The 15,242-nt window shown below is 43.5% G+C and overlaps 1 protein-coding gene and 1 pseudogene across 1 annotated transcript; one reads left to right on the top strand and one right to left on the bottom strand.

The window, feature by feature from the left end:
• Positions 1-3,490: 3,490 nt before the first annotated feature.
• On the bottom strand, positions 3,491-10,529 carry KCNE2 (potassium voltage-gated channel subfamily E regulatory subunit 2). Its single transcript, XM_045558204.1, has 2 exons — positions 10,385-10,529; positions 3,491-4,392 (listed from the first exon to the last, which is right to left on the bottom strand). The coding sequence occupies exon 2, from the start codon at positions 4,378-4,380 to the stop codon at positions 4,009-4,011; it is 372 nt and encodes a 123-aa protein (XP_045414160.1). The 5' UTR covers positions 4,381-4,392; positions 10,385-10,529; the 3' UTR covers positions 3,491-4,008.
• Positions 10,530-12,333: 1,804 nt separating this feature from the next.
• On the top strand, positions 12,334-12,417 carry LOC123631050 (annotated as a pseudogene).
• Positions 12,418-15,242: the final 2,825 nt, after the last annotated feature.

Genomic DNA, 15,242 nt, shown 5'->3' with positions numbered 1-15,242 from the left:
GGCGCAGGCGCAGTGAGCCCGGGTAGCCTCCGTGGGGCGCGCCGCTCTGTGCGCCGGGGCAGCTAGCAAGGGCAGCTCCGAGGGGCCCGTCAATGCATGCGCAGGCGCAGTGGGTTGGCACTTGAGGGAGTGGTGGGATGTGGGCCCGGCACCTTGGTCCAGGGCCAGGGGCATGTTCTCGTTCTGAACTTCCTGAGCTAGAGAAGGACGGCAGCTGGAGGGCTGGTGGTCGCGGGGTCCCTCCGCCTTCGGCTGTCAGGCATTTCCTGGGTGTCCCCGCTGCTATCTGCGGCTGAGGACACGTGGGTCCCCATAAGAAGTGTCCAAATCTAGTGTTCATTTTCTTTGACAACATACATGCATTTTCCTTTGGCATAACAGTGGGGATCCCCAACACTAGATTCCCAGATGTCTTCGTTCAACAAATGCTTCGTAGACACGTGCAGAGCTGGAGCCCACTCGGTCCTTGCACCATGGGGAGGGCAAACTGGTTCCCGAGATACAAGGATAGCAGGACGGAATGCTCGCAGAGAGCAAACGGGTGGGGTTTTGCATCTGTTGACCAGGGAAGTTTTCCCGGAGAAGGTAACACAAATAGCTTTGTTCTAAGCACTTTGAGGCTCTTGTGTAAAAGTTTCATAACAAGCTAATAAAGGATTAGCAATAATTACAGTTGAGGCTTGAACAACTCAGGGTTTGGGGCACTGCAGTCAAAACTTTACCTATGACTTTGAACCTCACCAAAAACAAACAGTCGATAAACATATATTTTGTGTATGTATTATATACTGTATTCTTATGATAAGCGAGAGTAAAGAAAGTATTATTAAGGAAATCATAAGGAAGAGAAGATATATTTACTATTCATGAAGTGGAAGGATCACCATAAAGGTCTTTATCCTAGTTGTCTTCACATGAGTAGGTTGAGGAGGAGGAAGAGGAGGTGTTGGTCTTGCTATCTGGGGTGGCAGAGGCAGAAGCGGTGGGAGAAGTGGAAGGGGAGATAGGAGAGGCAGGTACACTGTAACTTTTATTGAAAAAATCCACGTATAAGTGAACCAGCGAAGTTCAAACCCGTATTGTTCAAGGGTCACCTGTATAACCATTTCACAAATGAAGAAATGGAGACACAAAGAGATTAAAGTAATTTTTTTTCCAGGATTTTTAAAGCCAACGAGTGTCAGAGCTGGGACTTGACCCTAGGTAATCTGAATCTAGAGTCTATCAGATCAGCCACTACCATGGCTTCCTTTTTAAACAGCCTCCGAGCTATGCTTTAAGAATAAGAGGTACTCAGGTCACGTGGAGCCAGCAGACCAAGCAGAAGGAACTCTAAAAGCAAATGGTGTAGAGAAAAACAGCAAGTTGCTTGAACTGGCACTTTTAGGTGCCAGGCTGAAAGTAGAAAGCCTGGGTTTGGTAGGAGTTGATCCTGGAGTGGCAAAATGTAGCAAATGGTTCAACCATTATACAACCAACATGCTTGTAAAGATCCGGCTTTTCTCCCACTTCCCGAAAGTGAAGTTGACTGATAACCTGCTATGTTATCACTTATACTTTCAGTGATAAAAATAAAATGTATTTAATTAGGAAAAGCTGGATTTTTTCCCTTGGATTGTTTCCCTGTGTCAAAGGTAAACAAAGCCAGATACTAGTTAAAGCAGTAAGGATAGACTAACTTCAGTAATGAGGGTCAACTCCCATTTGTGCAGAGGTGACTGAGTATGGGGGCAGGGCTGGAGCAGGGTCAGGGAAGTGACAATGTATGAACAGTGGGAGGGGTTGGTCAGTGTGATCTGGGTTTGTTAATTGGTGCACACCTGGAGGAGAAACTAACTTCTATCTGTGATGGGGGCAGTAAGTTAGAGCAAAGCCCTCACCCAGCAGGGAGAGTTTGAATGTTTGCATTTCAAAGAAACAAAACAGCTCTGTGTGGTAGAAGATTTACATCTCAAAGGGGGAGAGAAAGGATTTATAACTGCAAGCTTTCTAAAGTAACTGCTCTAAGAGGGGGCTCAGGGGCCTATCTGCCTGTCACCAGGTTTTGGCTGGAAAAAATAGTAAATTCTCCAGGCAGCATTCACTTTTCTCAGGTAGGCACTTTAAGGGGGCCTGGAGTCACCCTCAGGATACAGTCTTTAGCTGTTAGAAACTATGCTAGTGTTTGTTCAAGTCTCTCAATGTGCAGAGGTGGACGAAATCATTTGTGCCAAGGGTCTGCAGTTTTTATAGGCCAAGGTTGGTGTCTAGTCAAGAAGAGGGCTCAGTGGAGCCTGACTTGTTGGTTTAAGGAGAAAGTCTTTGTCACCTGGTGGAAACCTCACATCCCTGTCTGAATATAGAGTAGAGGCCTGGGATTTATAGCCCGACTGCTGCGCTGGGCTCTCTGGGATGCGTGTTTCTGTGTGCGACAGCATTTCTGGGTTTCTGATCTGAGGGAGGAGGCCACTCTTGCCACATCTGCTCTTGGAATATGAATGGCTTTCTCAAACACCATGTGGAATGCTTCTGTTAGCATAATGGCAAGTCTGTTATTAGGAAACAGATACCTCGTATGTATCTCACTCTGTAATTTTAGAGAGACAAAGCTTGTGGTTGATATGGGAGTCCTGCAAGCATGCTTTGGAGAAGAGCTCCTTTTCTGAATTGTGTCTTAGTTCCCTGAGGCTTGAAGCCCTGTACACAGTTGCTGTGCCAGGCTGGGCAGGGGAGAAAGAACATGGCCAAGTAGGAGGCATGAAGCTAAAAGATGTTGGGGCCATGCACATCTATTGCCATTGACTTCCCACTCTCAGCTGCTCTGAGAGAGGAGACCTTGCCCTGTCTTTGGCCTGCCCTCCTGTCCCTGTGCCAGCTCTGCCCACTTTGTGTTGATCTCTGGTAGCCCCTTGTGACATTCTGTCATCATAATGCTCACTCTCTGACTCCTTCACTGCTGTGTGAGTTCCCCCAGCTCACAGTCTTGTGCATGTCTGTACTCCTGGGGTCTAGGCCAGTGACCCAAGTAGATCGATGTTGCCTGACTGAGTTAGCAAATGAAATCATCTAATTTCAGTGGACTGTGGTTTTCTCTTGTGTAAATGAAGTGGTCTGTCAACAGCAGAATGATCAGCCCTGACATTCCATGATATTGTGCACCCCACTGTGCAAAATGTTAAGCAGTTACTGTCTAGCTTTTCAACAGACATCAGCAAATTAGACACTTTCTGTACTTGTAGTTTCCTCAAACATTAATGAAAAATTATAATGCAATAAAGTTGTTTATAAAGTAACATAACTTTTTATTATTTTTTCTTAAATGACAAGAATTTCTAAAGGTTAGTTTTCTGCAAAACTTTAAATGCTCATTTAAAAATATGTTTCTCTTGTACCAGGTAGTTCTTAAATATTTGACTTCTCTGGTCTGGATCATTTGCCCTTTGAAATGTTTGTTCTGTCTTCAGACTTCCAAATAAGTTAAATGTCAGGAAAATAATAAACATAAAGTCACCTCATGGCTCTATTCATTCATTACTTCAGACTCAGCATTCATGAAATAATAAATAAGTTCTCCTATGTCAATCCAGTGAGCAAGTGATAGATTTTGAAACTCAGCTTCTGGAAAGTACATCTGGGTTATTTATAAATTGAATTTGTCACATACAAATGATGAGGAAGAAGATTCAGTGATTTGTAAATCTCTGCTTTCTATCCCACTGCCACTGCCCAAGCACTTTACTTCAATTTGGCTTTATTTTCACTATTGACATTGATTAAAATGACATTTACATTGCCCAGAAAGTAAAAGAGGACTTCAGCACAAAATAGTCCTCCAATAAGCAAACATAAATCACTGGAATTGAAATGTCATCTGTCTTAGCTGGCCAACCACATAATCTCCATGAAAATTCTCAGCAGAGAGGAAGGAACTCACTTTCTTCCAAACAATGGCAATCTGGACTTGCTTCGAGGCACTGGCATCTCTTCATATCTGGATCTCGTATATTGGTTTGGTGCCTCTCTACATTATCAGGGGGACATTTTGAAACCTACTGCACCAGTATTCTCATGGATGGTGGCCTTTGATTCTTCTAGATTCAGAATTTGACTTTTGTACTTTTCCTGCCAGTCGTCCACAATGTACTGGTGGTAGGGGTCGTTGGAGTGTTCCTGCCTCTTGGATTTCACCGTGCTCACCAGGATGGCTACAATGATGAAAGAGAACATTCCAATCATCACCATGAGGTACAAGATGACGTAGTAGAAGTTCTCGGCATCAACTTTGGCCTGGAGTGCCTCTTGCTCAGCTGTTGTGTTCCTGCGCCAGTTGTCCATGTACGTAATAAAAATCCTTTTGAAGGCATCCTCCAGGGTCTGTGTCAAATTAGATAAAGTAGACATGTTTCCCTTCTGCTGCAATTTAAATAATAAAATAGATGAACAAGGTTAAGGAAACAGGTCCTTTCAGCATCTGACTACCTCAGGGGAGGGAGGAAGAGAGGGAGACACAAGGGGAGAAGTAATATCATTACCTCTTAACCTGGCTGATCATTGGTTGAGTACATATTTTCTTAGCCTTTAAGCTGATTATATATATTTTATTCATGTTTTGCATGCATAATTATTTTACAATAAAATTTTAATGGAGGACATATATACACATACACATTTTGATATCATTATATGTGTAAACAAATGTATACATGCATATGAAAATCGGGAAGACTGGAAGTCAATAAATCGGAATGTTAGTAGTGGGTGGTGTACTTAGAGACATGGATTTTCTTCCTTATGCTTTCCCCATGTTCCAAGTTTTCATCAGTAATCTTGCATTACTTTTATTTTTAAAAAGGTCAGTAACCGCACAACAGCTAGAATAATGCCACAGTCATAGTAAATGCTCAACAAATATCAGTTGAATGAAGCAATGACTCATGTATAGTTTCTGTTTTTAGACAATTGTGGGGCTTTAGATATAAGATTGAGGCAAAAGGTTGCAAGGGGCATTGACAGACTTTCCAATTTGTTCCATCTTCTATGTCTGGGCAGTGCCCTATACCAAGTATCCTCAAAGGAGGAGTACGTATATTTACATTTAAAGAAGTACTTTATGTAAGTGATGTAAAGAAACAATCTGAGAGATCATTCATATTTCCAAAGCCATCTCTCATTTTCATCCCACTGCACTGCCCAGCCACCAACATCTCCCACCTGGTTGATGCAATGCAATACAAACGACTCCCCCAGAACCATCTCACTGGGGTTATATGTGCCCCTCTCTGCTCTGCATAGCAGTCAATGTGCTCCCCCCACCTTTTTTTTTTTCTTTTTTTGAGACAGGGCCTTGTTCTGTCATGCAGGCTAGAGTGCAGTGGCATGATCATAGCTCACTGCAACCTCAAACTCCTGAGCTACAGCGATCCTCCTGCCTCAGCCTCCCAAGTAGCTGGGACTACAAGAGCAAACCAGCACGTCTGATTTATTTTTCGCTCAGGCTTGTCTCAAACTCCTGGCCTCACTCGATCCTCCCTCCTCAGCCTCCAAAATTGCTAGGATTACAGGCGTGAACCACTATGCCCTGCCCAATGTGCCCTTTTTAAGACAGAAATGGGATCCTGCCATTTCCTTGCTTTTAAAATGATGCAATAGTTTCGTGTTGTTCTTAAAATAAAAGCCTAATTCTTTAACAGGGTTTCCCCAGCCTGGTCTGGCAAGCTCCTGACCCCCTCCCCCGTTACCTCTTGCTCACCACAATTTGCTCACACCTGTCTTCTTTCCTCCCGGTCAGTAAGCTCTCTTGCCTCAGGACATTTGCACATTCTATTCCCTCAACCTGGAATACCTTTGTCCTCCTCTTCCACCTGCTACCTCTTTGTTTTTTTAGGTCCCAGCCTAATTGTCACTTCTTCTGAGAAGACTTCCGTGATTTGACTCTAAATCAGTTCCTACCACCACTTTTCTCCAATAACATCTTAATCTTTTTCTTCAAAAGCACTCTTTATATATGTGGGAATTAAGTTACACAATGTGTGTGTGTGTGTGTGTGTGTGTGTGTGTGTGTGAATTATTGGCTCAGGGTCTCATCTCACCACTCGACTGCTATGTCCATCACCTTTGTCAAGCCTGGGATAGCAAATGTCAGACGCAGAGCCTGACACACAGAGGGCACTCAATGGATGTTTGAGGAATGAATTAGAGTGCCAGGCACCGTGCTAGGCTTTGAAAATGCAGAGATGATAGGAACTCTGTCTCTCAGAGGCTTAATTTCATGAAAAAGAACAAATAAATGACAATGCAATGTGCAAAGAGTCGCAACATATATGAAAAAAGAGATAAGAGAGCTCAGAAAATGGGGCTGAACATGGTTCATAGATGGGGGCAAGTCAGTGTAATCAAAACTGGAAGCAACACAGTGAGTAAACCCGGGATTAGCAGAACCTGCAGGTTGACCTACCCAGTAAAACTCAAAGGTCCCAATGGTGGGTCTGCCTACTACTGTTCGGAAAGCAGTGTCCCCTCTCTTTGACATGCATCTTTGCTTTCCTTCACTAAAAGAGAGGTTTTAGCTCTCCCCTTCTGGGAAAGAGACACAAATAAACTTCCACGTATTTGTCCCACAGAATATGCCTTCCCAACATTTACCTCCTTGAGAATTACTGTAACCAAGACAGTACGTTTTTGTCAATCTAACATTTTAAGTTCTATTATTCAAAGAACTCTAAGATCGTTCTTTCCCTTTCCTCACCATACAAAGCCTAGTGGGTTGGAAGGAAACTTAACAAATAGATCAGATTGCCCCAAGCTACACAAAGCACATTTTCTAAGCAATGTAACAGAGACAAGCTTTTTTTCCTCTTAAAATAATACAGCTCACTGTGAAAGAGTGGAGCTGAGCTGGCTTTAATCCACACTAGACTTTGCCTCTGGATCTTTTACCCTTGAAAAGACAAAGTCTGCCCATTATGGGTGAGTTCACACTCGTTTCCTCCATCAATAGATGAGCCCACCCTCACCCCCGCCCTCAGTGCTATGTGGGGTTAATCTGGAAAAGTCTGTGGGGCAGGATCACTTCACCTGTGAGTGTTTTCACCTCCTGTGGCTTCCAACCCATCTCCACAGCTTCATCCAATAAAGAAAATTGTGGGCCGGGGGCACGGTGGCTCAGGCCTGTAATCCTAGCACTCTGGGAGGCCAAGGCGGGAGACTCGCTCAAGGTCAGGAGTTCGAGACCAGCCTGAGCAAGAGTGAGACCCTGTCTCTACTAAAAATAGAAAGAAATTATATGGACAACTAAAAATATATATAGAAAAATTAGCTGGGCATGGTGGCGCATGCCTGTAGTCCCAGCTACTCGGGAGGCTGAGGCAGGAGGATTGCTTGAGCCCAGGAGTTTGAGGTTGCTGTGAGCTAGGCTGATGCCACGGCACTCTAGCCCGGGCAACAGAGCGAGACTCTGTCTCAAAAAAAAAAAAAAAAGAGAGAGAGAGAGAGAAAGAAAATCGTGATTCTGCCAGCTCATACATCCCTGAAGCGGCACCCTCTAGAGAAAGCTCAGTTTCCTTTTATGAAGCCAAACTGGAAAACTGGGCAGCGCATAGGGACGGCTACAACAGAACCAGAAGAGCTAATTGACAAAGGGCTGGTGGTGGGCCCAGAACACCCCTAGGGGTGGGCGTTGCGGGGAGCTGTGTGTGAGACGGTCCTGGGTAACCGTGGGAGAGGAGAAAACCAGAGAAGGGGACCCTCTGGGTAGGGAGTCAGATGCCCTGTCGTGTTCTCCCTGGGGTGCTGTCAAGACTGGAATTATTCTAGGTATTGTTGGATACTGGACAGTCCTTCTCTGAAGGAGTTCTATGTACGCGCTGGGTCGCAGAGGCCCTGCCTTGTCCTGGGTTCCCCAAAGAGGCAGCAGCATCACAAGCTCCTGAGTGATTTGCACTCTTCTGCCACCTGGCCACCCACGTAGCTCTGTCGTGGACTGTGCCACTGAGCTTGCAGCTCCCCCAGTGACTCCTTTAAGTGAAAGAAGGAAAGGTCCTAATACTCTACGGCAATGGCCACAGGATAGGCCACGTTCACTATCCACATCTTTCTATGAACATTTTCATCAAGGTAACTCATGAGCTTCTCTCCGTATGTGAGAAATGCAGGCAACTGTCTGCACATCCGAGGGAGCGGGCATGGGAGAGGGATGTCTTGATACTTAGCAAGGCCACTGAGACCGGATGCCCCAGAGAAGCCTTAAGATTCAAGGGCTGGAAAGGGATGGGTCACTTGAAGTAAGTATTGGGGAGGAGACAGAGCTGGAAGGAAAGAGGAGGGAACAGTGACATAACCTTCTGCTTCTGGTGTCACCCTGCACGAGGAGAAAGAAATACAGTTTGTGTTTGCAGACTCTAGGTGACATAGTTCTTTCTCTTTTGTAGTTTTAGGAACCCAGGTGGGTGCCTCCACAATACTCTACCTGATCTCCCCAAGTCTAGGCAGACACCCCTTTTCTGTGCTCCTCCGCAAACTACCATGTTGGTTTTGTTTCCTTTTTTTTTTTTCCTATTACCCATTTATTCTCTGAATTTTTTACTTTGATGATGTTTAGAGAGATTAAGAAATTTGAATCATGATGACATGGGAGCTGGAGCTGCTGGAGGCAGGGATGGTTGTGTCCATCTTTGGGTCCCAGGCCCTACACAGTGGTGGGTACAGAGCAGATCGTTACTGAATGTTTGGTGAATGAATGACAGCTCCTCTCTGCGGAATTCAATTCGAAACCACCAGAACAATGATTCTTAATTGGGCGGGGGGAGGTTGTGATAGATCCTTTGAAAAACAAAATAAAACAATGTTATTTTATTTTTCCCCAGAAAAGCATACACGTGCACATACGGAGCTCTACATCCAATTTTATGGGACTCCTGGGCCCCCCGAAAGCCCGTCCAAGAATGTCTCCAATGAAATACCTTTGAGATAAGGGACTTCAGTGCTGAATTCCACTGGAGTCACTTGGGTTTGTTTCCAGGTGCGGGCATGGCAGCACTCGCCAGCCCTTTGCAGCCAAGTGGCCAGCACTGTCCATTGTTTGTTCAGCAATTCTAACCTGGACAAAGGCCCACTGCTGGGCAGATCAGGAGGTGCTTTCTGATAAGACTTAATCACGGAGATGAGAAGGGCTTGTGGGGATCAAACAGCTAAGTGCTGACCCTTGCCCAGGCTGAAAAAGTAAGGTCCAAGGGGATCCCCTTTCTGAATACTGACGCATGGGATGTGGCTTGAGTAGCCCGTGTCTGTTCCATGACTACAGGAAAGAACCAAATCATAGAATGTGAAAGCAATTTCACTGAAGGACATTATGCCAAAATATATTCAAATCTTAAGTGGGTTGATTTAAATTTTTGATTCCCAGAATAACTATTTAACCAGTAGACATCACCCATATTTGGTATACATACTTATCCTACCCCTAAATAGAATACCATGATAGGCATTTACTTTAGAAATGCTAAGACAACTATTATTTGTATTCTTTTGAACCATCATGAAGTGACCATTTCTATAGGTTAGAAATGGTCAAAGATTGGCAATTTTATGTGTTTCGACCTAAGAGGACCTAAATTTCCAATAAATGGTTCTTGCTGAGTCACTAAGGGTGGGCCCCCAGAGATCATTTGGATTGGTTTGGTCTTTGGTAGGTGGAATAACATAGCCTAGAGAGCTTAAATCACCTGTCCAAGATCACAGGGCTCTCAAGTTGGCCACAGTGCCTGGACTAGAACCCAAGTCACCCAGGCCAGTGCCCAGCACTGATTGTCCTAGCAGAGGTCACACATTCCAGTAATTCTGTTTCCATTGCCTGTGGCTGGTCGGCTCAACTGGGTAAAAGATACAAGACCAAGACCACAGTCTTAGCTTACCCACCTCATTAATTGTGACCTGTCTCCCAGTTACAGAATGATATCCTAATTCCAGCTGTCCCTGTCACAGATGTGCATGATTCATGACAAGGGCAATCTGGACACTATAAGGAAAGTAACATTCATTTGACCCCAAAGTCCACAGTTCTCATTTCTTGAAAGATGGTGGGTCATTAGTGTCACCCGGGCTTACAAAAGGCATCAATGTCTCTCATTTTCATATCAAGAATAGAAAAAGATATTTATTTCATTTATCCCCATGAATCCCCCATTAAAAAAAAAAAAAAACGTTCAAAATTTTTACCCAAAAGCAGTCACTGAAGGAATAAGTAAGGTAAACACAGGGAAGGAAGGAAGGAAAGTAGGAAGGAAGGAAGGGCAAGAAAGCTAGGTCATATACCAGGAAAATCATTCCTTTTATAGTTTTCTGGAAAAGGAAAATAGGTAACTTTGTTATGTAACTCCTCAAAAAAAGAAGAATTTGTAATAAAACGTACCTATGCGGTGTGTGAGCATATGAAATTCCTTTATAAAGCCGGGCTGTTCTGAACCTTCTGGCTGGAGCTAGCGAGCTCTCTTCAGGGTCGGACATAAACCTCAGCCTGCCGAGGACCTTCAGCTTGTGACCAGCTAAGCCCTCGCTAACTGCAGTCTGCAATCCCAGGCTTTTGTGAACCCAAATGTTTAATCTAATCTTATGTGGAAAGTTAAATACTGACTGGCAGTTGGGAGTTAACCTTGGTGCCTGATGGGGTGTGCCCAAGTGGAGTGTGGCTTTGGGCAGAGTGGCACAGGTTCCCTCTTGGGGCCCCAAGATGCCAGCTCCAGCCAAGGCAGGGCCTGGGCGGTGTGAGCATCTCTCTCCAGGAAAAGCCTTGCCCTCGGGGCAGCCTGGGCAGGCAGCACCATTCCCCGTGGCAGTTGGGAGTTAACCTTGGTGCCTGATGGGGTGTGCCCAAGTGGAGTGTGGCTTTGGGCAGAGTGGCACAGGTTCCCTCTTGGGGCCCCAAGATGCCAGCTCCAGCCAAGGCAGGGCCTGGGCGGTGTGAGCATCTCTCTCCAGGAAAAGCCTTGCCCTCGGGGCAGCCTGGGCGGGCAGCACCATTCCCCGTCAGAACACAAGCTAAAGGACAGGGTCAAGGGGACCCGGGAGAGGAGCGGAGTGTGGCCATCTGTGGGTGGGTGTTTGGTTGAGGAGAAGGCCAGTATAAGTTCAGGCAGGTGCCCCTGTTCTGAAGGCCTCCCTGTAAGCTAAATTTTGTTTAAATACCCCTCTCTGGGACACTCTGCAAATGACTTGGTCACATTGTTGTCTTGTAAAAGAGAAACTGGTCACAAAGGTACTATAGGGAGGGGATGGAAGCAAGTCCAACAAAATACTTAAAGTCCTAGCAAGAGCTAAATAAACTCTATTTACCAAAAGATTCTTTCGGCAAGTAGAATTTGTGGGAGTCCTTGGAACTGGAAGGAGTGAGGCTTCACAACAGCTATCAAAATCACTTCAAGGTCACACAGCTGCTCTTTACTCTGTAACTTGTGTCGTTGTGTAAAAGGAAGTTTATCTTTGTTTTAAAATTGGATTTGCTCATTCAACGGAGCTTTGAACAATGTGGCTTGAAGTACACGGGGTAGCAAGAGGAAGATGGCTAAGATTTAAAATGATCTATAAAATTACCATAAAGTGAGCATACTAGGTGCATTCCAAAGAAACACAAGGATCCCTGTAACACCACACTGGCTTCTCATTGCACCATTTGTCCTCACGACTGCCTTCACTGACCAAGGTAAGACAAACCCAGCCAGAAAACAGCAGTTTGAAAGCTGTTGGTGCCCCCATAGAAGTGGAAGTCAGACATTCGAATGAGAATTCCGCTGGTTGATTGTGCCACCTGCTGGTAGAAACAGGGAACAGAGGCCAATCTTCCTCACTCCTAAAGCAGCTCTTACTGCTTAACTTCACCCCAGAATTCTCCAAGTTCCAAGGGGAGGAGAAGCCGTGTGCAAGTCTAGGCTGTGGTCATTAAAGGCAGAACTAGAAGGCAGTATGCCACCGAGGCTGACAAACCAGGTGAACAAATTACGTAGCGTCCCTGGTCTTTGGATTCTTCACCTGTAAGATGGCGCTATAAAGAGCTCCTGCCTCATTTGGGTTGTCATAAAAATTGAATGACATAATGGACATAGAGCACTTAGTACGGAACCCAGCACAGGTAAGATAGGAAGCGCCCTATACATAGTGGCTTTTGCTATTATTTTTAAGAGAAATAAGAAAGAAGACATGCCAGTGAAAAGTAGAGCTTGAGCAGACCTCACCAAGCAAAAGAATATTCTAGCAACAGGTGAAGAGCGGCTCCCTAATGGTTTATTTTTAGAAAGCTCTTACCCATACCTCACTACACAATTCGCAAAACTGTGACTGAGAATCTGGAATGAAGTGGGGACCCAGACCTTTGTGCAGTGGCAGTATCACAGCCAGTGAGGTTTATCCGAGGAGCGATTATTGCTAATTGAAATGGGGACCCAAAGAAATGGATGCAGAGTGTAAATATGACCCAACATCAGTTAGGGAGTGGAGAGGAGAACGGAAGGGAAAAGAGTTGTTGAACGTTTCTCTCCAACAGCCTTCAGCCTCCTCGATCTGTACAGCAGAGGCTCTCGGTAGATGCACTTGACATCATCATCCCCAAGAAGAGAGTAAAATGGTCTGCCCAGAAAACAAGGTATGTTAAAGCAAATGTTCTCTTTGCAAATCGAATGGCAGCCCACACCTTTACAGAGCTCTTCTGCCCACATACGGTATATGTTTATAAAACTCAAAGAGTTGAGCCTGCTTTTGGATTTAAAAAGAGATATTATCTGGTCTGACATCTAGCACTAACAAAACCCAAAATTCTTTCAAAAGAAAAGAGCTACAGGAGATTTTGTTTCTTGTTGAGTCTACCTTTGAGTACCTAAGAACAGCTATAGGTACTATTCTTAGGGATACAAGCCAATAGGCTAACAAGACTCCTTAAATAGAACATGACTGCTAATGACAAATAATGAGGAATGCAGAAAGTTGGATAATTTTCTTTGGAGATCTTCAAATCAGTGCCTCTCCGCCTCAGGCCAGTCCTGCTAGGAGGTGTCCTACAATGGATACATTGGCTACTCTACCTATTGACTTCTTGTTATGGTAGGTGAGGATATTAGCCTCAAGGGCTACACCCTCTTCCCTCTTCCATATCCTCCCAGTATATTAATAGTTACATCACAATTTAGGGTTAAATCCAACTTTAGAGTTTGCATTGGTATGGTGATATAACTATTGCTACTGGATGAGCCTAGTACTGAACTGTAATTACGTCTGTCCTATACAAGTTTTTTTTTCTTGTAGTAATCATTCTTTCCCTCTTTCTCTTTTTATTTCATTTTATTTTATTGTCATTTTTACTTAGCTGTCTTTGAACCTCTTCCTGTAGCCCTCAATGGCTAAGTAATAAGCCCTTAATACAATTTCCTGCTTGGCCTGCCTCATCACATAATCCATCGGTTTCAGTTTTTCCCTAGAGCCATCCCCAGGGGCTCCATCCTCCTACTCCACCCTGGACTGGTTGCTCCCTAAGCCTGCATAGAGCTGTCCTTTTGGGATTTCCCTTCACCACCATCCTGAGAATTCTCTTTACCTCTCTCCTAGGCTGGGATCCCTCTTTCCCTCTTTCTTGAGGAACAGGGTACCTAAACATCTCTGACTGTTGGCCTGTGTTTTACGAAGTTCCTCAAAATTGGCTGGAAATCCCAAGTCAAGATGGAGTTCAGTAGAAGCAATTTTATAAAACAGCTCCCTGAACTCTGGCATAATCCAAAGATTGAGAATATTCTAGAGCCCCATTTCCCATCATGTTTGTTTTTGGGGGGAGCTAATAAATGACACCAGAAACAAGGGTTCTGAGGTCAAACTAACTTGGGTGACTCTGGCTTAACAAAGTTAGAGGTTTCATTATGGTAGAAGTTCTTAGAGCTTTTAATATGATCCAAGCATGGCAAATCCCAGGAGGAGGCTATTCTATGCAGCATTTCCCAAATACATCTGATGGTAGAAACTTTTTTTCCCCACAGTCTTTTAGGGCCAGTGGTACACAACCCCTGTCTTACCTAGAATAGATCTGAACCTGTGGTTCTTAACCATTTTAAGTTGTGAATTCTGAGAATCTGGTACACATTAATAAGTTCTCTTCAGAAAAAAATGCACATAAACATATATCCAAAAACTTTGCATTCAATTTTACTTGATTGCATTATAAATATATTTATTTTACACAAGCAGAATATAAAAATAAATTTTTCATGCAAAATGTGATGTTCTTTTGAAAATGAAATAAAATTGTACAAATAATACAAAAGGTAAATTTATTTGCCAAAAAATCCAATTTTAAGAGAAGGCTCTGCCATTTTGCTTGAATGAGTTATTCCAACATTGAATAGTTCTTTTGACCTCACATGGTACACACTATCATGTTAAAAATGTATGGGTACTTATGAGAGAAACAGAAATAAAATCTATAAATTGGAATGCAGCAAAATTAATTTTCTTGTTTAAATAAAAGCCAATGTAGAATATTTTATCCATTCAATGGAAAGCAAGGTAGGGAAAACACTTAAAGAAAAAAAGTTTTAAACAGAAATCACCAAATAATGTGGTAGAAATACATCTGCTATGGCATGATTGTTTGTGTCCTCCGAAAATTCATGTATTGAAATCCTAACTCCCAATGTGATATTACTAAGAGGTGGAGCTTTGGAGAGGTGATTAGGTCAAGGGGGTAGAGCCCTCATGAATGTGATTAGTGCCCTTGTAAAAGAGGCCCCAGAGAGCCTTGCCCCTTCCACCACGTGAGCACATAGGGATATGGCACCATCTGTGAACCAGAGAGGGAGCCCTCACCAGATACTGTATCTGCCAAGGCCTTGCTCTTGGACTTCCCAGCCTCCAAAACTGTGAGCAATAAATTTTCGTTGTTTATAAGTCACCCAGTTTATGATATTTTTGTTATAGCATCCCCAACCAAGACAATATCCAAATATATTAATAATCACAATATCCTTAAACAAAATAAGCACATATTAAAAGATTAGGATTATTAAATTGAAAAACAAAATAAAATCTAGCTATATACTTCTTTAAAAATATACATCTAAAATAAAAACAGAAGAAGTTGGTAGTAAAGTGAAGAAAAAACAAACCAAGGTAAGGCTAAACTGCAGAAATGTAATCTAATTTATAGGATATTAATCTAATCTAATTTATATCTAATCTAATCTAATTTGTAGGATATTAAATGTCACTAAAATTTAATGAAAGAAACAATATGCCAG

This window comes from Lemur catta, chromosome 1, assembly GCF_020740605.2.
Source record: "Lemur catta isolate mLemCat1 chromosome 1, mLemCat1.pri, whole genome shotgun sequence".
Classification (NCBI taxonomy): Eukaryota; Metazoa; Chordata; class Mammalia; order Primates; family Lemuridae; genus Lemur; species Lemur catta.
Note: the sequence above shows the minus strand (reverse complement) of the source record. Positions and strands in the feature narration are given on the sequence as shown.

Excerpts from the sequence above, each read along its gene's own strand:
- KCNE2 (XM_045558204.1), bottom strand. The coding sequence starts at position 4,380 with ATGTCTACTTTATCTAATTTGACACAGACCCTGGAGGATGCCTTCAAA.